Source organism: Scomber scombrus, chromosome 3 (assembly GCF_963691925.1).
Source record: "Scomber scombrus chromosome 3, fScoSco1.1, whole genome shotgun sequence".
NCBI lineage: Eukaryota > Metazoa > Chordata > Actinopteri > Scombriformes > Scombridae > Scomber > Scomber scombrus.
Window position 1 is genome coordinate 33,918,293 of NC_084972.1, and position 24,569 is coordinate 33,942,861.

The window sequence follows — 24,569 nt, forward strand, 5'->3', positions numbered from 1 at the left end:
ACAACCAGTTTGGATTTAAGGCTAAACACAGCACTGATTTGGGTATCTATGCTTTAAAAGGAAATTGTTGATAGATATAGAAGACAGAATTCTTCTGTTTTAATTGGGTTTATTTAAATCGCAGAGTGATCAGTGAAACCGTGTGGTGCATTTATGTGCTGAAGTGAAGGTGGGATAACAGAGTGCCACCATTCAGCTGCCACATACCACTGCATTCCTTTACTATGATGTCTGGAAACTCAGCAGGAAATACAAATATTATTACACAGGCCTGTTATAAAAACTCCAATTGTGACAGTTGTATTAAATGAAAATCATTTTTTATTTTTAGCTACATGACAGCTTTTAAAAGGCACCAATCATAATTACTTTGAGTTATAACTGTGGTTTTGGTTGTTGGTGTGTGTTTCTGTGAACCTGAACGTTTATTTAAAAGATTTAGAGAGTTAAACGAATTTTGCAAATGACTAAAAACGCTCAAATCTGGCTGCATGTTTTGGGAACTGACTGGTTCCAGAAGTTGTTATTTGGCTTTAACATGAAAAAAACAGTGGTATGCTCTTTAAACCAGCTCATGACTAAGTTTAGAATCAGGCCAGTTATGTCAGAGCGCTCGGTGGAGTTTGAGGTCACGACACCTGATTAATTGATTAATCTGATGGATGTCTGATCAGAAAGTTTGGTCAGCTAAACAACATGATAAAAAAAAATAGCAGGTGTAATCACATTTGATGAAATATTTGGTCATTAGTGCTGTTGAAACTACAGCAAGAACAGCATGAAACAAAGCCCCACATACATGTACAGTAGTTGTATTTCTATTTGATTCATGCCATTAGATGTTTTAGAGAATAGAGTGGGAAAGAAAGACGAAGGTTGGGAGACCTACAGAAAGAGAGACAGAGGTAGAGAGAATTAAGTGGGCAGAGGGAACACAGAGTCGGGATGTGTTCGGTATCTCGAGGGACGGCTGTAATCTGCATTAGACCTATATTACATGGCTTAGCTGCCGGCTGGATTGTCGGATCACGTGGTGGAGGGTTTTTACTGTATGTAGACAGTAGAACACAATAGAATAAAAGGGTGGACAGAGAGGAGGAGCGATGATAAAGACAGAGAGACGAATGGGTGGATGTAACGCGAGGATATGTGATGCATTCAGGGTCCTGTGGGACAAAGCTAATTTACATTAGGCCATGCCAAGTTCAGACCTAGAGAGAGAAGTGAGAGGAAAGTGAATGTAAAAGAGGGAAAGGAAGGGGAAAAAAGAGAAAACGTTGATAGGCAGACAGATGGGTAAATAGATAGATAGACAGATTACCTATAGGAGATCTTTTTATCTCTCCATTTCTGTCCCGTCAGAGCGTAGCGTTTATTCCTCTGCCGGCGGCTGGTGTGAGGATGATCTGGAACGCCACAGCGAGGCCTCCTCATCCACCTGGACACAAAACCACCATGTTAGTCAGGCTGAACAGGACCCTTTAGAGGCGGCCTCTGGAGCAGTTCATTTGAATACGTTAACTTGATCAACATTTTTTTTTTACTATTTTCTGACATTTTATATTAAAGTAAACAGTTGTCAGACATATTAATTTGCCTATTAATAATGACAATAACGGCTGGCTGGAGCATTATCAACAGCTGATCAACAGATATGCCAAATGTTCTGAGAATCAATTATTAAACTTTGGTCATTTTCTAAAGACAAAAATTCCAAAATTCTCTGGTTCCTGTTTCTTAAATGAGAATATTTTCTGGTTTCTTTAGTCCTCAATGACATTAAACAGAATATATTTATGTTGTGGACTGTTGGACCACAAATAAAAATATTTATGACAATTAAAAACAATGTAAAACATAAAAGATAACAGAAACAATTAATAAAGACAATCAAGTCCAATATGCAATATAAAAGGTGGAAACAGCAGCAATACTTCTTGTAACAAACAACTTTATGTAGACAAAAACAATTTTAAGGCACATGGGTTATATTATTACATAATAATGACAACTTTATAAGAAATAAGGACAATCCTCCACATGTTGGAGGATGGAGGAAAGCGCAGCAGACGGACCCAAATGCAGAGACTGAAGAACAATGTCTTTACTCCGAAGAAACTGAACTAGATTTGACATAAACTGGCAAAATTTAAAAGGGGAACAGAAAGGGTCAATTTCAGGCAGGACACACACTCTAAAAAATAAATAAGATGGCACAACTTAAGTTAAGTATCTAATTGTACAGCTTTTTCTGAGTTTACTAAACTTTAAGAACAAATGTTGACCAAGTGTAAAGTTTTACATTCCCATTTATTGACACAATGTGCGCCCAGTTCAAAAATTTAAGTTTGTTCAACTGATTCCCTTCTCTTAGAGCTACTTGGTCCAACTTCTGTACAAACTAAAATATTAAGTTAGCACAACCCATGATGTTGGAGAGTCAAATAATTATTTCTCTCTTGTATCAAGTTGGCCCAACTTTTCTTCTAGTTAAAATATTAAATTAGCTCAACCCTTTACAGTTTACTCCTACTCATTGTTCTTCTCTGGAAGTTGTCCCAACACAATTTGCACAACAATTAAATACACAAGGATCTCATTTTAAAATCTTTATTTTTTCAAAACTGTTTATAATTACAACAGCATCCCTCATTAAAAAAAGTTTGTCTCTAAGAACACAATATAACAACAATCTAGTTCAGGTCAGCAATTTTAAAAAGGTAACCGAAAAAAAAAAAACTCTGCTCCTCCAGCAGCTCCAGAAGGCCAACCGTCATCCATCTGATGCACTGCTCCACATAAGCAGACCTGCCAACCTTGGATAAAGTCTTTGAGTACCACTTTATGCAACAACAACAGAAATTGGGTCATGTACATGTGTGCAGCAAAAAACATCAAAATATATTTTGAATATCCAACTGATTTATTGTCAGATTAGACTAACTTGAAGTAACTGTGTTGGTAACTGAACAGCAGTGTTTCCCCTAGAATTTTTTTCAGGCCCGGTGGTACCCACCGAAAAAACCCTAAACAGACGCGACGCGTGTGGCACACGCACAGCAAGGCACAGCAAGCAGTCTGCAATTCTGCAATTATTATATATGCATTCAAATTTTTGTTCACCCAGAGCGTATTCAAGATCACAAGGAGAGAGTGACTTATTAAGGTGCATTTATTGCATACAAATGGAACATGCTACATTGGCACTTCAACCACACAGTGTGCATCGTTCTCTGCTGCACTTGATTTTTCTGGGTTTTGTGAAGAACTTCACCAAGGCCTTGTCGTAGGGGAACTTGGCCACAGGGGGACCATTGATAGAAACTCTCATGCAGGCCCCCAAGTGCTCCCCCTGCAGCCTGTTCCTGAGGTCTGTTTTCACCTACCAAAAATGAGAAAGCTTATTTAGTAAATTGTTAAATTTAAGGATCATTTATTGTGTGTGTGTGTGTGTGTGTGTAAAAAATCATTGTAGGCCTATATTACTGAATTATATCACTTAAATGAAATCATTAGGCTTAATCTAACCTTTAATCAAAGTTGCATGGGCCTGAAAGGCTGCAGCGTGGTGGTCTGAGCCCATATGAGCATCAAGTGCATCTTTTCTGTACATTGCAGAAGGGATCTCAATGAAAACCCTCTGGGATGGTCCTCTTTTAACGGGCTGTTTATGCTGACGGCATAAGCGACAAAACATCCCTACACATAATTGAGATTCTATCAGTTATAAATATTTTTTTTAATAAACACATACGTTTTTTATTCATTTTATTATAACAGAGTTACATACATTTGACAATGCCTGGGAAAACTAGCCTATTGTCTGTGTTATTTTCATCATTATTGCTTACCAAAAAAAAGAAAAGAAAAGAGAGAGAAGCTCCTCAATCACAAAAATATAAGCTAAACAACAAATTGTAAACTTACCATGGGGAGTGTGGTACAACCAAGGGCTGTAGTTGTGGTTGTTAAGCCATTCGGGATCCCAGCCAGATGTTCTGTGTTTAGCTGTATTTTTTTTTGCTGGGTCAACGTTACCAGTCGGACCGGGCCCGCGGTCACCCGTCGGACGGGGGTCGGTGGTCAGACCGGGCCCGCGGTCACCCGTCGGACGGGGGTCGGTGGTCGGACCGGTGTCAGAGGCAGTAACCGAGCAGCCCCCCTCTCCACTGCAATCTGCCCCCCTTTCTTCCGTCTCACCTGCACCTGTCATTTTTTCTGGAGTTGCCTCTGTTACTCTCCCTTCATCTATTTTTCTTGGCTCCGGGGTCTGGCAGAAAAATTTCTTTATATTAAGTTGTTTGTCACCCGCGATATTTTTTCTTTTCTTCGGCGGCGCCATAGTTGGTTAGCAAATCTTAAACATCCCAGAATATATGCCCGCGCTCTCAGCAGCGGTACTCGCATCGTTACTAGGCAACGAAGCAGGTTGACTCGCTTTGCGCTGCACAGAGGCGCTCCTAATGATAACTGATTTATGAATGAATTGAATTGGCTTAATTTTGGCATATTGATTGTTTTTTTCTTGGCCTGGCGGCAGGTCACCTTGGCCAGGCGGCCCGCCAGGCCTGTACAATGGTAGGGGAAACACTGAACAGTCAAACTGAAATATTTACAGTGCCTCAATGTAAAGTGACTCATTATTAGGCTTTACATGATCAGGATTTTTGGGGCCGATCACCGATCAGTGAGTTTAAATAAACCGATCACCGATCCGAACACGTGAGGGAGCAATATGTGTATTTAAATAACTTGTTCATTTACTGTTTACTGAGTATAAACAAAAGTATTCTCAAGCATTTTTGCCAATGTTTAACAATCAAGCTAGCGTGGATCAAAGTATGCCAGCAAACATTGCAATGCCAGGTTCTCCACAATATTAAATGGCAGGTCGGCCAGCACGATAAACTCCCTGAGTTTCCTTGTGCCACCCCTTGCCTTCTCACTGTCACGGCTATACGGACGGGTACTGTCTAAAGTCGTTTGCTTTAGCATCCGTTTCGGTGTTCGTTTTTCTTAATCCACGCTATGGCATGCTCCTCCTTGTGTTCCTTATCAAGGTGCCTGATTAAATTTGTGGTGTTGAAACATTTTGCAGATGCTCCCCCACGAGGTACTTTAGTGTTGCACAGATTGCAAATAGCAAATAGTTTGTGTTTTATCTGTCTCATTTACTCCGAAGAAGTCCCACACCACCGACATGTTTGTTTGAATCCGACAGCTAATGATTCAAGATTCAAAAAACTTCATTGTCCGTCACATCGTGACAGGGCTCAAAACTAGCTGTCGGCTTCAAACAAACATGTCGGTGGTGTGGAACTTCTTCGGAGTAAATGAGACAGATAAAACACAAGCCATCTGCAATTTATGCAACAGGAGCATCTGCAAAAAGTTTCAACACGACAATGACGACATTGATCGGATCGGCGAATTAAGACATTACAGCCGATCTCACAAATTGCATAAAACGCAAAATATCGGCCTTGTGCCAAAATTAAATAACAAAATAAAATAGCCTACTTCGAGCAGCAGGTTATCTGGTATGACTACGAGCAAAATTAGAAGAAAGTATTTAGCACAGTTGATGATGATGCTCTAGTATTGACGCGACTTCTTGTAATAGTCTATCAAACGGTTATTTTCATTATTCTTGTAGGAAAACGATAAAAGAGGACAACTGTTCTTTTTCAATAACGTAAATGAAATATCCAGCAGTAATAACTATAACTACCTCATTACACCAAAATGACAGTAATGTCACACACAACGTAATGTTTTCCAGACAACAAAAATTGTATATAATGAACTATAACAAATTTAGTGAAATCCTGAGCAAAAATAATAATAAAATAAAAGATTTTCTAGATTAGAAAAAACTATTAATCACTGCCCACTGCGTGACGTTGAACCAGGGAATCTGTGTGTCCACCATGAAATAGGATCATCATTGACTTTACATTGGTATTGTTTCTGTGGTGGAATTTCGTGTTAACAGTTTGTGCCCGTCACGTATTTCTGTGAGATCAGGTTGGGTAGGCTGTTGTGGATATCACAGGGCATTATCAAGCTTTTTGCATACTTTTACCGGTGTAATTTGATGTCAAAATGCATGCCTGTTACGTAAAATGCGTACAGGTTGGCAGGTCTGCATTAGCACCCCTCTGGTTGAAGAAAACAATGAAAATATTATAAATGTTGATCAACAATGTAAGATACATTTCAGAAAATATCTCGAAAGCTTGCCACACAAGTATTTAGACTTTCACTTGTTGAACACTTTATAGTGTTGTAAAAATGTACTTAAATGAATACAATTGGCAATGTTTCCCATCAATATCCACTTAATTACCCATAATGAAAGCGTAAACATTTACAGAAATGTATGCAAATATGTCAAGAAAAAAAAAAGATTTCCTTTTTTGATTTTTAGTAAATTTGCAAAAACGTCTAAAATGTGTTTTAACTTTGTCAGTATGGTTTATTGAGTGTAGATTGATGGAGAAAATGACAATTTTATTTATTCAAAAATTAATTTAAACTATAACACTATAAAGTATGCAATAGAGGAACGGGTCTGAATACTTTATGAAGTGACCGTTCATAGCTAAATACCACTGGATGAACACAGAAAACATTTTGACATGTTATAGCAGAAAGCTGACATGTGTATTAATGACTGAGCATTTCTGGTTCACTGTTAATGTTAATGGAACTTTATGGAACTGAACCATCACTGTTATTAAGTCCCCCAGTATTTTACCTGCTGTATCGAGTCAAAATGGCTTCTGTGTAAACAGTCCATAATGTGAAAAAAATACCTCTGTAACTCTAAAGGGAGCTTCATAGAAAGCCACTCATGGTTTTATATGGCATCCATAATTTTGATAGATTTATGCACAAACTCTATTAAGACAAATCATTTCAACACACTCAGGACCTGCATGCAAAAGAATGGTCAGAGTCTGAGGTTTAAAAACAGCCGTTATATCAGACTTGCTTAAAAAAACATGTCAATACTGTCCAAATCAGCTTACCTGACAGGTCTGCACCACTGGCATTGTTTCTATAAGGTTGAGGTTGAGACCCTTTACTCCTACACTTTTCTGATGCGCAGGGATGTCTGTGGTCTGCATGGAAACAAATCATATTCACTTAATACTAGTTTCACAAAGGTTAACCATTACATGGTTCTGATTGTGAGAAGACAGGAGTGAGGCAATGAGAGGAATAGTCCACAATATGGTGATGCTTACTGTCAATTCACACCATGGATTAATAAACATTTATCTCTGATTTCTTGGATTAACACTATTCAGTAGTTTAACTGAGAAATTATGAAAAACTTGACTCACTAGTTCCAAGAAGAGGCCTAAATCTCCATCCTTGATCTTGAACACAAGCATCTTCACTACTATCCTTTCCTCTCAGGGAGAATGTGTGGTCCAGCACAGGAAGAGCTGATACTGAGAGAAACCACTATCTGAGGGTCTGCAACCACACAAAACAGGGGCACAGATGATGACTAAAAATACTTTATACAAATATCAGATAGATACATAGAATACATAGAATATTTTTACAATTACAATTTTTAAAATTACAATGTATTTATATGATAAAAACATACAAAAAAATACAACTTATCATGCATTCATGAAAGAATATGAGACACTCTATGCAACTGCCTAACCTGCTAACCGGGAATCACAACTTTCATCTTAAATTTCACTTTAAGCCACATTATCCATTTGTGCCCAACAACAGCTGAGTCATTGTCCGAGTGTCAACCAATCAGCAACGCCCTGCACCATGCCAAGCGCATGCACACAAACACACACTTTGGATAGTTCAAAGCTCAGTTAGTTTAGTTAGAGCAGCACAGTGGTAAGTGAGGCAGTGTCAAACATTCATGGAGGTGAAAGGAGGACACGTGACATGGCGGGTGGCCATCTTAGATACTATTAACTGACTGTACATTGTAAACCTTAATTGTAAATCCATTACTGGTCTAGTCCGAAAATGTTTTGCGTTGTGCTTGAAACACCAGCGGTTTTCTAATTTCATAACTTTTCCAGAAATTTCATGACCGTGTGAACCCTGCTTTGACTAATCTTCATCTACTTCTCAGCTAAATGCACTCATCATTACTGTTAGCTACCGTTAGCCAAATGTCTGTGCTACCTCTGAAATAACGTCTTGTCCTCGCTCTGCTCACATATACCTGACAGCCCATATAATGTTCACTCAGAAAAAAATTGGCATTACTGCTGGTGACATTTTTACCGTCGAATAAAGTTAATATTTATTTTAGTTACTTACCACCATGCTGCTGCTAGTTTAACTGTCAAAAACTGCCGCTCTGATCTTTATAGAACTGTGTGTGTGTGTGTGTGTGTGTGTGTGTGTGTGCATGTGACGCGGTGCAGGGCGTCGCTGATTGGTCGACACTCGGCCAATGACTCACCTGTTGCTGAGCAGAATTCAAGGCAGTCACTAGCTAAACTAGCCTCATTAACGTTAAACGATGGGTGCATTTTATAATTACATCCCAGAGCGAGCGTTTGGCCCCAGATCACATATTGGAAGATATTAAACAGCTAAATATAGAAATTGATGATTACTGTATTCATATTAAATTAATCTACTGAATTCTGTCATGGTAAAAGTGGGAGGTCCATGTTCATGCAGCCTGTCTTATATCTGTTATCTTTGATATCAGATCAGGCCATCCCTAATTCAAAATTTTTCCAAAACATTCACCTAATTCCAAACAATTTCCAGGCCTGGAAAACAGTTTTTCTAATTTCATAACTTTTCCATAAATTTCATGACCGTGTGAACCCTGCTTTGCCTTATGTTCATCTACTTCTCAGCTAAATGCACTCAACATTACCGTTAGCCAAATGTCTGGGCTACCTCTGAAATAACCCGTCTTCTCCTCGCTCTGCTCACATAAACCTGACAGCCCATATAATGTTCACTCAGAGAAACATCAACATTACTGCTGGTGACATTTTTACCGTCGAATAAAGCGTTAATATTTATTTTAGTTACTTACCACCGTGCTGCTCCGTGTTTAACTCTCAAACTAACTGCCGCTCTGAACTTTCTAGAACTGTGTGTGTGACGCGTTGCAGGGCGTCGCTGATTGGTCAACACTCAGCCAATGACTCATCTGTTGCTGGGCAGAAATCAAGGCAGTAACTAGCTAAACGAAGATCCGGCTAATCCAAGCTAAACTAGCCACATTAAACGTTACTGTATGTTCTGAGTACTGTGCTACCTGAAATAACATCTACTCGCTCCGCTCACACAAACCTGACAGCCCATATAATGTTCACTCAGGGGAAAAAAATGTATTACTGCTGGTGACATTTTACCATGGAATGAAGCCTTAATATTTATCTTAGTCACTTACCACCTTGCTGCTCCGTGTTTAACTGAAACTAACTGCTGCTCTGACCTGTGTGACGAGGTGCAGGGCGTCGCTGATTGGTCGACACTCGGCTGTTGCTGGGCAGAAATTGAGGCAGTAACTAGCTATACAAGACCCGGCTAATCTAAGATAAACTAGCATCATTAACGTTACTGTATGTTCATAGTAGAAAAGACCTCAACAGCAGCCATATAACACCAGACTCAATTAATAGGTTATCATATTATAGCTCAATGTAAAAGCACGTTTTTCTGAGGAAATATACTTAAATAGTAATTACTTACCAGTAAAGTACCTTGGATCGGGCTCTCCTGCATCTCCATGTTAAAGTTAAATCGATGATGCGCAGTTTGATCAAGGGGGGTCAAAAGGAGCGGGAGACATATTTAAAAATAACAGTGTATGTATGCTTATAATGCATACATGCACTGTAGTGTTAAAATAAATAAAAAACGTCAAATATATAAATGAAATCACTGCCCAGATAGCAAAATGAGATTGAATCAAAGTTGAAATACCATCAGGCAGAAGCGTTGAATCTATGGTGATCTCCAACATTGAAACTAAATTGAAATTGCTCATTATGTTTTACCCAGGCGGGGAGTTCTGGTCCTCTGAAATGATGCCAACGCGGAAGTAACTTAAAACTGCATTCTATCAAAAGGCCACCAGGGGGCGACCGTTTTGGTGTCAAAAGGACTTCCGTCTCTATACAAGTCAATGGAGAATTCACCAACTTCTCACTTGATTTCTAAACTCAGTAAACGTTTTCAAAATGTGTTTATGGTCTCAATCGCTAGTTTAAAGCCTTCTTCAATGCAGTATCATGTTCATTTGTGAAATTTTGGCCTCCCTGATTTTATATGTGACGATAAAGCAGGGTATGCATTAGGGCGTGGCTACGTCGTGATTGACCGGTTGATTGGTTCACAGGTTCAGGAGGGCGCCTCATGCCCCTCCTGATGCCCATATAAGTAGAATCCGTGTTTTAATTTTTCCCAGCATGCACCTGAAATTTTCAAGATGGCGCTGCCCAGATCCGAAACTATTGGCTTCCGAGCAGCAGTCCACAAACCAATGGGTGACGTCACGGATGTTACGTCCATTATATATACAGTCTATGGTTTTACCTCGAATCAACGATTCAATGATTTTCAACCAAAACTGACGCTAATTCAACATTGATTCAACGTTAATCAAAACAGTACAATTCAACTAGGTTTTATTTTATTAAGTTTTGAAACAATTGCTGAATTGACATTGATTCAACCGTTATCTAAACGTCAGTCTGCAGCTATGTTGGTTGATTTTATTTAGAAATTATGTAAGTCAAAAAATATTGGTTCAACCATCATCTAAAAGGCAGCCTACATCTAAATTCTAACTGTTTTAAAACAGTGAGTTTCTCCTGAAATACATCTGAATTTACCTTGAACTATACAAAGCATCACTGAAATACTGTCCAGCAGTTGAAGAATAACATTAATGTGCATGTACATTAATGTTACAGTTTTTATTCTTTAGTCTGCCTGATAATATGTTTTAAACAAGAATCAACTTCGCTTAAATAACATAAAATAACAATTTATGTTGTATAAAGACTAGAGACACTATTTGTTTGCTCTCCTTTGTTCAGTATTTCTTTAGATGTAAAAGCAAGTCAGCAGCACACCTCAGTGTAGGTAAACAGTTGGCTGAACTTAAATCTATGCGTTAACTCAGTATGTATCCTCCAGTATTTTAACAACACAATATAAAATGTTTTCTCAACTAATTCAGTTGCAAAAATTTGTCCCAACCATATAAAGTGCCTTTGTTAGAAAAACTGTGGAGAGTGTGGTGAGGACGGCAGAGAAGATCATCAAGGTCTCACTCCTCAAACTGACATCTATAAGGACGGATGCAGGAAGAAAGCCCTCTGCATTGTGAAGGACTGTCACCATCCAGCTCATGGACTGGTTGACCTTCTGCCTTCTGGCAAGAGATACCGCTCCATCAAAGCAAAGACAGCCAAAATGTGCAATAGTTTCTTCCACCAGGCAATACCAATTATAAATATGAATTAATCACTGCTACTTTTATGCCTGTCTTAGCTTAGGATTTTTTTTTAAATTAAGTGTGTTTGTGTATTTATCGTTTTATTTTTATTTAACTTTAGCACAAGGATCCCAGGTAACGCAATTTCGTTCCTCTATATGTATTTTATAAACGATATAGAAGTTGACCACAGGAAGTAAAGCTAACACAAACACAAGGATACAGTATTTCAAAATAAACAGGAACCAAAACACAAATAGAAAGTCCAGGCAGGATGTGAAAAACACATTCTTGATTGGACTCTGTTTGAAAATGACCTAAATTTAACAAAAAATGACTCATCTGTTGACATTAAAGCCCAAATAGATATACGGAGTTAGTACACGTTAATCTCTGCTTTCTGCTGGAGTATCAGTTAATTCCCCTTCTGAACGTTTGTTAGATTATATCAGCTATCTTTGGCTTTTATCTCACAAACACAGCCGTCTCCTTCCCCGGTGACTCACTCTATAGTCGTCTCGTCCAGTATTCCCGTCACTGGGATGCCGTAGAAGCGCTGCATGGCGGCCACAGCGGACTGCATGGCTTTCTCCTGCCGCAGGTCTGACGTGCGGACGTCGTGAGGCAGCAGATAGCCGTAGTTCTTCAGCCACGTCTGACAGAGAGGGAACAGAAAGGTTAAAGGTTACGATAAATAAAGAAAGAATCTACAACTCTCTAATAAAATCTAAAATCCAAGTTTAACTACTGAATAAAAGTGCAGAAAACACATTCTAACATACTGTATGTCAGTGATGCTGAATAATAAACTAGAAGTATTGAGCTCCACTAATGGGAGTAAGACTTCTTTGACTAATAGATTAGTTCATTTCACTGAAAACATGTGAAATGGCTCCTCCAGTATTATCATCCCACCACAAATGAACCACACAGCCATGCAGAAGGATCTCATAAAAGATTAAAGATCAAAAATGTTTGTGAATATTTCAGTGATGTTATTTTCCACAAATGACTAATGACTCCACAAAAAGATCCAACTGAACGATTAGATGACTAATCAGCAAAGCGAAAATAAAAATGAAATGTGTGTTATAACTTTTGTTATACAAACAGTAGTGAGTATTTAATTTAGACTTTGAGTGCTCTTATCTCACTGAAATCAATATGTGGATGATCAGATTTTTAGTTTAGTTTATTTTAGTCATTAAACCTGAATGCATATGTGTACATACAGTAAATAATCACGTCCTTGTTTTCTTCATCTCCATTAGAAACAGTGACAAACCAGAAGGAAATAAATTAAAACTTGAAGCCGTTTCGAAAAGGTGTGGGCTGAAGCATTTGTTTCAAAAAACTAAATGAGCATGTTTTGAGCATTTGTAGGATCAAAAGTAGAAAGACAGAAGCTGCATTCAGTCTGTTCAAACAAATTATGACACAAATTAAAGGTCTGAGACTCCTTTAAGACTACATTTTATTACTTGTCATTTAAATAAGGTCAGTTTTTTATCTTCATCACCAAAATAACACAATTTTTTAACTCTGAATGAAGCTGAAATGTTAATCATCAACTATTTTGATAATTGATTAAATGTTTTGAGTAATTTCTTAAGAAAAAAATGGTCTGTTTAGTCCTCTATGACAGAGAACTGAATAAATCTCAGTTGTGGTCTGCTGGTCTGGACAAAATAAGACATTTAAGGTTGCATCTCAGACTTTGGAAAAGAGCAATTGACATTTTTCAACATTTTCTGACATTTTCTGGGCCGAACAGCTAATCACTTAATCAATAATTGAAATAATCATTAGTTGCAGCCCTGCACAGAACACATCTCTGGCTATGTGTCAGAGTGAGCGTTTACAACCACAGATTTTATGAACTGGATGCAGGTTTACGCACCTATATGATGCATTAATGACACAGAAAGAGTAGGAAAACATGATCTTATTTCAGTATTCTGTAGAAAAATGTTGCTTATTTATAGCAACCAGCAATTTCCACACAACGGAGGAAGCAATTTGAAATTAAGTTTTTTTTCTTTGATGTGGGAAAGCAGAAAGAGAGAAAAAAAGGATGACAAACTGAAGAAGAGAGAGGACACAAAGAGATTAATCGAAACTGAAGGAGACAAAGTGAGATAAAGAAAGAGATGAAAGGATGAGGAAAGAGCTTTCCCTCCCGAATCACAGAAAATTTGATTCACACTGATCCAAAAATCGATGCAGAATCCACAAGTTTCCTCGGATGATTCGTATTATGTCATATTTTTCACTTTGCAGCGCGCCTGTCTCTTTAATGTGACATAACACAATGTCACAACCCTCCTGAGAGAGAGAGAGAGAGGAGGAAAGAGGAGAGGAAAATGAAAAAGAAGGGAAGTTAAAAGAGCAGCAGAGAGATAGAGGGGTTGAGAGGGAGAGGAGAGAGCGATAACGAGGGGGGGAGGTTGAGCCCTTCTCTACAGTAGGTCATTAATATTTCAAAGTGTGTGCCAGCCTCTCCCAGCCAGTCCAGACCCATCAGCCAGCACTCAGCTACAATATGAACGTCTGCCTAACTACCATGACGGACGCAGGGAGGTTACCAGCGCTGAGGGATTCAGTCTGTCACTTCCCCCCGGAGAGAGAGAAACAGACTCACAACACAACCTCACACACACTTTACACAAACCCTTCAAATTATCTGCAGGACGACATCAAATTATATTTCATGATCATGAATATTTGGTCATTATAAACTGATTTTTGTCCACTAGTTTACAGCAGAAACTGCAGAAGCTGATATATTGAACTTGTTATCAAATAGTTGCTTATTTCCATATCCAGCAGTTACTGATCAACATTAAAATCCATTAGGAATCGTGTTTCTATTCACCTGCTGAATGTAAGTCCAATATTCTCTCTCTTTTAGCTCTGTTTATATTCTCTACCAGCTCCTGAGAGAAATATCTAAATATTCCACCAGCTAGTCTACAGATAACTGTGTCTGTTTGCTGCTTGGTGCTGAGCTGGTAGCGTACAGTGGCATTTTCTCAGAAAACAACACTATGAGAGCGCTGAGAGTGAACCAGAACAGTAAAGTTGCAGCTGGACAGCTAAACAATGAGCTGAAACTCAATGTAAAGCTCTGTAAAGCCGAGGAGGAGCTGCAGAGTCACTCATAATTCTCTGTAGGTTCATCAAACACATTACACACTGACAGAGAAGACTGTGATCTTATTAATAAAAAAAATATAAAAATATTGATTGTAGCTGCTATAGGATTAGGTGACCTCCTCCTGATGAGCACACTCTGTTCTGATTGGTCGGCTTCAGGAAGCTTCTACATAAACTAACTATAGTAACAGGATTTCACTTCTTTTTCTCCTTCTTTACTCCAAATGTCAACTTGTCAAATCCATCCGTACATGTTGGAGCTGAATCTCATCTGAAATATGAAAGTGGAAACACCTTAACAACCACCTTAGCAACCAAGGCTACAGAGTGGATGGCCATGTATAGTAGAGTGCGAAGAGACAAAAAACGTCACAAATGAGTGTTCAGAGCAGGTTCAAGTTTAGCAGCTTTGACCATGTTTAACATCTGACATCAGAACAGGATATAAATAACTAACACTACTAAAAGCAGGATATGTCTCCTTTAATATGTAATTTTTGGAAACTCCTTCAACAAATAATCGTTGCAATGCAACAGAAAAGTTCCCAAAACTGCTGAACTGGAGGCTCAAGAACTTCAGATCTATTAAATGTCTGACTGTGCACTGCATTACACACACACACACACACACACACACACACACACACACACACACACACACACACACACACACACACACACACACACACACACACACACACACACACACACACACACACACACACACACACACACACACACTCTCATGCACACACAGCACTCTGCAATGAAGTCTCTGAGGATCTCAACACTGCATTAGTCAGTATGTTTATGTGTGTAAGTGCATCCCTGTGCATACTGTATGTGTGTGTCCTTTCACCCCTAGATGTACACTTATGTGTGTGTGTGTGTGTGTGTGTGTGTGTGTGTGTGTGTGTGTGTGTGTGTGTGTGTGTGTGTGTGTGTGTGTGTGTGTGTGTGTGTGTGTGTGTGTGTGTGTGTGAGTGAGTGTGTGTGTGTGTGTGTGTGTGTGTGTTTGTGTTGATGAGTGGGCCAGCTGCTGGCTTGGAGGAAGCAGTTTGAATTAAATAATTCACCAGCTGCTATTATACAACAATTACTACAGTGCCATCAAAGCTCTGAACACACACAAACACAAAGACCCACACACACCCACACACACCCACATGCCATTGACACAACATGTGGAAGGAACATAAATCACTGGCAAGAATAAAACCTCCATATGTGAACATGTTTAATTAATATTCTTCTCTGACTTGAACAAAATGGGTTCTCATAGCTGATGGGCAGAGAAACACTTTCAGTGACAAAAACTCTGAGAAACACAACTATTCAGAGAAGATGAGGAAGGAAGCGATGGTGGACAAAAATGAGCAGATTATGTCATCAGGACGTTGATGTATAGGGTAGGACTTGAAAAGTTCCGTACTTCCCTACACATCTTATACCCTTTTTGTACAATGAATGGTTATTATTGTGTTGTTTATCTACAGTTTGCTGTCATTACTATTTTGTGTTTCGTTATTGATCAGAACCAATAATTCAAATGTTCTGAACTGAAATATCAATACATCCTCGGTCAAGGTTTCACTGATCAATAACCTGAGCAAGAAGAGCACAATCCAACATTGCGTTTTATACATTAAAGGTGGTCACTGGTCACACTTGGCTGTTTTGTAGCTTTGTCCCATGTAATATGAACATCATAACTCAGTGGAATGTCTGTTACTGCTGCAGAAAATCAGTAAAATAGTATGAATAATGAGACTGAGAAGAAAATGCCTTAATAATACAGATGATAATAAAGCCATGAACAGCAGAAGTATATAAGCTGATTTAAGCTCCACTGATGCAACCAGTTTCCAGTGTTTCAGTTTGTGGGATGCAGCTTCAGAAAGCCTCCGCAGGCCTCTGAAGACAGCGAGGGAAAGAAAAATCAAATAAAACACATCATAAAACTAAAACAAGCTCATTGCAAAATCTATACCTTGTGCTCTTTTTATTTTGCTTTTTGCTGACCTCACAAAATGAATTTTCACGCCTACAGAGCAGAAAATTATTATCATCAGTCCGGTACGAGCGGTGCATAGAAGGAAGCAGAGAAGGTGGTGAACAGTGTCTGTGTCACAATTTTATCTTAAATCTTCATTTTCTTGTGCTTGGAGCAGAATCTGTCATTGATTTAAGGGTCAATCCCTTTTTCTTCCTGTGCTCAGCTGGTTGATATGATGACATCCTCTGTTTTTACAGTAGTTGACTCACTTTTACTTTGTAATTAAATGAAAAGAGAACAAGATGAGTGGCTGAAAAGCTTTGAAATATTGGACCTGCTGGGAACAAAATGTGGGTCGGGACTGTCCTCAGTGGGAAAAGAAACCAGTGCATGTATATGCAATATATCTGGCAGTAGAGGAGGTCGGGGTGGATGGTGGAGCGTATGAGTACTTCAACACTGGAGAACAATATTTTAGCATCTTATGAATCCACTTAACTTTAAAACTAAAAACTACCAAGTAATAACCACCGTTTTTAAAATACATGGATCATCTGGTAACACTTGAAGCTAAGAGTCCACACCACATGTCAACACCAAAGTTTAATACTTTTCTTTAACCCTGTAGTACAAAGCAAATCATATGTGATCCATGAGTTTTAGAGAGCTCTACATCATCAGTGTAAAAACCTGATGTATACGATCAGATACATGTAGTGCACAGATAAACCACCAGGGGGCCTTTTATTTAGTTCACCTATTTCTGTTTTTCTTTTATAATTTCATTCATTTGAAAGTTTTAAGTTTTGTTTTTTTTTGCTTTACACACCTTGTGTTCTTGAGCCTTTACTGCTTGGTCCCTGACAAACGAAACATTAATTAATCATTTCAATCATCACGATTTATGAGTTATTAATGATGACGTTTGTGTCAGTTAAAGGTCTGGGCTGAAAAACTGACTACCTCTGCCTCGTTTCCAGATAACCATCTTTTCTGAGAGCGTCTCCACTCAAACACACGGACATGTTTCCCTGAGCAGTAACTGAGAGCGAGTGCATGCAGCTGTCTGTGGTGATGAAGATGATGCTGAATGCATTTTAAAGTCAGTTATATTATATTTATATAAAAGGTCTTGGAGTCCTTCTGTAAATCATGTAGCACAGAGGGTTGGAAATACTTTGTGACCAGATGAAAATCTCTGGAAAAACAAACTAATTTGTGTTCTCGATTTAATAACTACTGCTTTCAATTTACCTCTTTAGTCTGTTCCCCTCTTGTAAAAGGCCTCCTCTCTCTAACACAAGCACACCATGTTCTTTGCACTTATTATGAATCCACCACAACCTTGAAGCTGCATTTTCATGAACTGGATCCCATCTACAGGAGCATAAACATTTACATGGTTTTCTGGGACATTATAAACGATCTCAGAGATAACACTGTGTTGTGCTTGAGGTATATCCACATATCTTACAGCAGGCAAATTGTGGTCCATGGGCCAAATTTGGCCCTGCAGCAAAACATATTTGGCCCTCTAATGAAAATTGACTTTCATAGTTTATATCAAAACGTTTCATCATTTTTCACAAATCTACAGATAAAAAAATAAACACAAATCTCCTGTAAATAACAATTATTGTTATTATTATTATTATTGTATATATACTTATTACATCGAATCCTGCCCCCACATCAGCAGTCATGCTATCTGAAGTCCAATAAACCTTCCAGAAATTAAAGTTTAATACGTGAATTCAACAACTTTTGGCAGTAGAATTTAAATGCTGTGTCAATGCCAGTTTCCCTTTTAGATACAATCTTTAACAGTGTTGTAAATCTGTTTTATTCTTAAATAAATTAAAAGAAATAAACATATTCTTTTTTTGTGGATTATGGCAAAAATGTCTAAGTGGTGTATAAATCCACTTAAATCCACTGTACGTGGATAAAATATTTATCATTCTTTTGTGGTTACACCATTTAAACATTTTTTTTTTACTCATAAACATAAAAACCTCCAGCACAGAGGTTTGGAATGGCACCTAATCCAGCTGTCCACCTGATTGGCTGTGTCTCTGTCTCTCTGTCTCTCTGTGTCCATCTCTCTCTGATGCTTGAACCTGTGCGTCAGCCTGCCAGTGTGTCTCCGTCTGTCTGCTGTGATAAAAATAGACCTTATCTCCTCCCTGCTAAACTATTTACCGTCTCTCAGCTTGAGTGCAATGGGTGCAACCCGCCGGGCAGTTCTGCCATCCAATGTGTGTGTTTGTGTGTGTGTGTGTGTGTGTGTGTGTGTGTGTGAGTCCTGATAAGTGGACTCTTTAGCATACGGAATATTTTCTCTACTACAAGTTTGTGGAACTATCTCAAGGTGTTAAAACTAGTTTGCAGGCTTCATTGAGTATATGCAGACCTTAATAGAGTGTCTGCCATTTATTTACATCAGCAACTGTGCACAAACAAACTCAACTGAGCTCCAAACTGAATATATCTCAACTTTTGCTGCATTAATGTCAGACAAAAAAAAAAGCAGCACCAGTGACTATCATCTTTAAAGGGTCTCAATTAGGGGTTCATGGTTCGATGTGTACCTCGGCTTTGGTATCACAGTTCGGGCCAGTATAAAAAGAAATCTAGAAAATAACATTTTGGTCCTTAATTTTAAATGGAAATATATTTTAATTACAGTGTTGCAGATTTATGGGTTATTCTGACAGCAGCGACACTACAGGTTACCCAAGCTATCTTTGCAAAGCCAGCTATACACGCACGAGCTGCAGCTACAGCTAACTGGTATGCTGCCAAAATGCTCCACACATAGGAGTAAGTGGATTATTAAACTAATTTGACAGTTATTGTTTGAGTGTATTCTTCATAGGACTGCATGCACTGACCCGTAACAGTTCAGGACAAATACACATACTGTTACGCCAGTCCGATAGGTGAGCAAGTTTTCCTGCATCCTTTACGTTAAGAACAAGACGATATCTCTGATTCTGCTATATATCGATTTGGCACCTGTGTTTCTATGTATTCTATTACTGGATAATTAATACATCATTTATGTGTAAATGGTATTTTATTGAGATCATTTTATCTATTTTATATTCTGTTGGGCAGTTTTTTCTAACAATTCATCATAATTATAAAGCTCATCATATGATTTGTATGTAAAATCTGAAAAGAAAAGATTATTTCACTCAGGTATAATAGAAGTACCTCAAATCTTGTTAATATGAACTTAAATCTGATGCTTTTTAAACATGCTGATGTCCAGACCCCGGCCTCGTCTGAGCAGGATATCAAATTCTTATTTGATCGTCATATCTTCTGTGAGAGGCGACAGAAAAGGCGCTCACCTTTTCCCGTTCTTACAAACATCACGTACCATATTAAGATCCCACAGGAGAAATCAAGGTCAACACAGACTGCAGCGTTGAGCAGCGGGTGATTAATGGATGAAATCACTCTGCTTTGTCACCCGGAGAGCCCTACGTCTGCTGATGTGTTTTTTTATATTTGTATGGAAAATGAAAAAAAGGAGTGAGCATCGTGTTCTCGGGGAGGATTCCCTCGCCGGCGGAGGTCGGGGAATGAAGAGGCAGATTTGGAGATGTTTGGTAATGAAATTCACTCCCGTCTTTTCTGCACTGTACTTCCACAACTCGATTAAAAGAATGAGACAAAGCAGGAGGAGATGATGTGGAGACAATCTCTGACGTGATCAAATTTATCAACTAGCATAAACTCGGGGGTTTTCCTTCCTCTTCCTCTGAGGGAAAAATGATGTTTAAACACACAAATGAATGTGAACGAGCTCCACTAAAACATGGATGAAGTCAACAGTGTATATTTGCATGTATGGAAAGGCCACTGGGAATGTGTGGGGACCTGTCTCCTTCACTTACTGTTTCAGATTGAATTTCTCTCTAAAAATGTTTCCATTTTTCTATTCTTCTCCTAAATTCTTCTGACTTTGTTTCTGTGAGGTTTGTCCAAAGACAAACTCTCTTAAATGTGTCATTTATTGCATCCTGATGAATGTCATCTGTTCATGAGCAGGGGAGTGTTGGTGATATTTCACCATTAGAATAAGGATCAATCATGTTTTTTTTGTGTCCATGTGGTTTAGTCAGTTGGGGAGTTCCGGTCCTCTGAAATGATGCCAACGCGGAGGTAATTTAAAACTGCATTCTATCAAAAGGCCACCAGGGGGCGACCGTTTTGGTGTCAAAAGGACTTCCGTCTCTATACAAGTCAATGGAGAATTCACCAACTTCTCACTTGATTTCTAACCTCAGTAAACGTTTTCAAAATGTGTTTATGGTCTCAATCGCTAGTTTAAAGCCTTCTTCAATGCAGTATGATGTTCATTTGTGAAATTTTGGCCTCCATGATTTTATATGTGACGATAAAGCAGGGTATGCATTAGAGCGTGACTACGTCGTGATTGACAGGTTGATTGGTTCACAGGTTCAGGAGGGCGCCTCATGCTCCTCCTGATGCCCATATAAGTAGAATCCCTGTTTTTATTTTTCCCAGCATGCACCTGAAATTTTCAAGATGGCACGGCTCAGATCCAATACTATTGGCCTCCGAGCAGCAGTCCACAAACCAATGGGTGACGTCACGGATTCTACGTCCATTTCTTATATACAGTCAATGGGTTTAGTCAAATTTAAAGGGTTAAAATATGAAAATAAACATATGAATAACTTACACACATTTTGTGGACCCAGCATCAAATTTCTGCTTTTAATCCATTTTGAGAGAATATATTAGATGATGGTAAAATGTCTAAGTGGTGTAACCATAAAAACTTTGTACCAAATAATTCAACTTGCTTAAAAACACTAAATTCTCAATAAAACACCATATCAACTAGTTCGGCTTGATCTTACATTATAACTTTTATATTAAATAAAGGTAATGGAATACAATTGTTCTAAATATTACATTTAATCTGGGGAATCGTGTCAATCAGGAACCATTTAGTTGTTTTTTTTAAATGAAGTAATTTTTTTGTATGAGTACACTTAAATACACTGTAGGATCTTGTGGTATTCTATTAAATCTACCTGCATTTGGAGCTGCAGTGTGCTGACTTTTTTCTTGCTTTTACACATTTGTTATTTGGTCCAACACCTGCTTTTCTTACTCTGGATGTGCACATCTACCACAAACTTTTCTGTACATAAATTAAGCACTAAGGTTGCACGAAATGTCTAAAGTGTATTAATAACTGCGGACAGCTTTTTAAAATATATAAATTCAGGGAATTATATACAACACATATCTATTTTACTCCACTGTGTCTCACCTACACTCCACTACTGAAAACAAACCTGTGTATAAATGTGACAGCTCCTGTAAATATACAAACCTCTTTTTCTAGGAATTGGTGTATCTCTCTCTCACACACACACACACACACACACACACACACACACACACACACACACACACACACACACACACACACACACACACACACACACACACACACACACACACACACACACTTCCATCTTCCTCCATTTACGGCCCTCTCCGTCTCCATCCAGGCAGCAACACAACAACAGCTCCTCGCCGCCAGGGACGCATTTGTCACAAATGTTCAGAAAATCTCTCTCTCACACACTTTCTCACACTCGCACGGTGCCTACTGTGATTGTTTCTCGTCTGTCAGTTGAATGTGAGCGCCACGGCACATGTGGGGGGTGGGGGGTATCTGAAGAGACGCCGGCTGAGATTGTAAAAGCCCTGACTGGTGGCTTGATTTCTGGTTTCCTGACATCTTGTGAGGAGCAGCAGGGAGAGAGTGGAGAGCTTTACCCGTCAGTTTTGATTTGATTAATACAAAAATATATGAAGTATATGGAGTGAAATTTCCTCATGAGTGTTGAGCGTCCAAAATGTTTTAATAAGTAGTCTGTCCTTTTTTTTTTTTGCTTCCCTTTAAGAACATGACTGGTGCTGCAGCTATATGTTTATTTTCAGTATAGAGTTGTGAAGTGTGAGGAGCTATTTGAGCCGCCCCCAGGTTCCCATTCATTTTTCCTATCCTCGAGTTTTATGACTCAGAGTTTGAGCACTTCTGCAATTTCAGATCAACATCAAACTCTCACAGTTGAATCATCACTACAAAAGATGTGTTAGAAAATATCTGCTTCTTTGATGAGATGTCAAAGATACAAGGCTATGGACATAAAGACTTTGAGGTAGAAGTTAACTACAACTCCCAAGGTGCATTTTGGCAAGAAACATCCAATAACAGAGCTTAAACCTCTGTTACATCCCCTTTTATGGCAGACAGAAGTTAAATAGTACAGTGTTGAGAGAGCTGAAAGTGTAATCTGCAGCTGAAATCAATTTTTTCATTTTGAGTAAATTGTGGATGAATTCAGAAACTATGGCGACACAATGAAGCAATTAGAATGTTAGGTTTTGATGATCAAACGTAGCCTGCTAGGTTGCACATCCCTGAAACTCTGCCTTTTAGTAATTCACAGATCACTGAACCAATTAGAGCTGAATTTGTGGTCAGGCAGTTGGTACCCCAGTGGTTACCGCACCTGCCACAGTCACAACATCCTGGTTCGACTCCAGCAAGCAAGGATGTTACTCTAGTTTGAGGTGCAATCTTGGGGGGTCCTCTGCCATAAAAACGTTTTCAAATTGAATCCCATTTCCTGTATTTTATACATACATTTAGAGACTAAGGTGATACAAAATCCAGGAAATATTAAAGTTGGTCATAATGAAAGTATAGTAGCACCTACCTAGACTGGTCAAATCTCAGAGTCTCTTTAAAACACAGTTTCAGATTTGTGAAAGATTTATTCTATTTGTGAAAATTCAATAAAGGCTGATTTCACAGTTTTTCCCCCATATGTAGACCACTTTAGACCATGAAGCAGGAATAGATGAAAAACAGTGATCGTCCCTGGAGATGACGCCATGCGGTTAAAAAATAAAAATAAACACATTTTAAAGTGGGGAGATACAAACAGGATTTTGAAAAGTAAGGGGGGCATGTCCATGTAATAAAGGTAATATCGGTCAATATTATCATTTTTTACTCCCGAATATCCAGTATCAGATACCTAGAAAAAGGTTCCACTAACTCACACTTAAGATACTGAGCTGAACAAGTTTTCATATTTGTGAAAAAAACAACCTAAAAGCAGAAGCTGAGCAGCGGCTGCAGAAATGCTGACCGTGATCTGTAGTAACAGCACTAACACAGTGAAGGTTCAGGGTTCAGCTCCCACCAGGACAATGCAAGCTTCAAATATATGCAGTCATGTAGCCGTGAGGCACTTTGGATAAAAGCATCTGTCAAATGGCATACGGTCGCTGTCGGGTTGAAGATCCTCCGTCTGCAAAATGTCAAACTTTTCAGAAAACCAAAAATAACGGCTCCGTTTTAGCTCGATGACGACACAGTTTGGATGTTTGTCCAGACAGTTTTAAAAGTTTTAAAGAGCCAGACGTCTGTGGAGTGAGAATTTACTGAAAATGTTAACTGAAGCAAAATATTACAAAATCTGTCCGATGTACAGATGTATGGTGTTGTTGTTTGATTTTGTTTTTTAGAAATATAATTTAGTTTTTGTCTTTATTTTCCTATCTTCACAACCTTCATATAAAGCTCAGCAAGCTGTGTTTTTTTTGGATATGAAATGTGCAGTAAATAAAACGTTTTCCTGCCTTGCTCAAAAACTGACATTTATTATTATATTGAAGGTTCAACCAGTTTGAAATGTAGATATTTACATCACATTCATTTGATGTCATTCATTTTGATTACTCAAGTGTTAGAAAATGGGTCACAACAGTATGTAAGGGTTAACAGTTTTTGGACAACAACAGAGGTCTAAGATAGAGGAGGAATACTTTAAATACTCCAGGTAGCTTTTTAAAAATGTTTTGTAATGGAGC

At 38.5% G+C, this 24,569-nt stretch overlaps 1 protein-coding gene across 1 annotated transcript in view; it reads right to left on the reverse strand.

The window, feature by feature from the left end:
* Positions 1–12,131, reverse strand: part of mmp24 (matrix metallopeptidase 24) — a 51,430-nt gene extending 39,299 nt beyond the window's left edge. The window contains exons 1-2 of the mRNA XM_062416348.1: positions 11,980–12,131; positions 1,322–1,438 (exon numbers count right to left, since the gene is read on the reverse strand). Of these exons, the coding sequence (XP_062272332.1) occupies positions 1,322–1,438; positions 11,980–12,056 (194 nt within the window). The 5' untranslated portion in view covers positions 12,057–12,131. The remainder of the gene's footprint in view (positions 1–1,321; positions 1,439–11,979) is intronic.
* Positions 12,132–24,569: the final 12,438 nt, after the last annotated feature.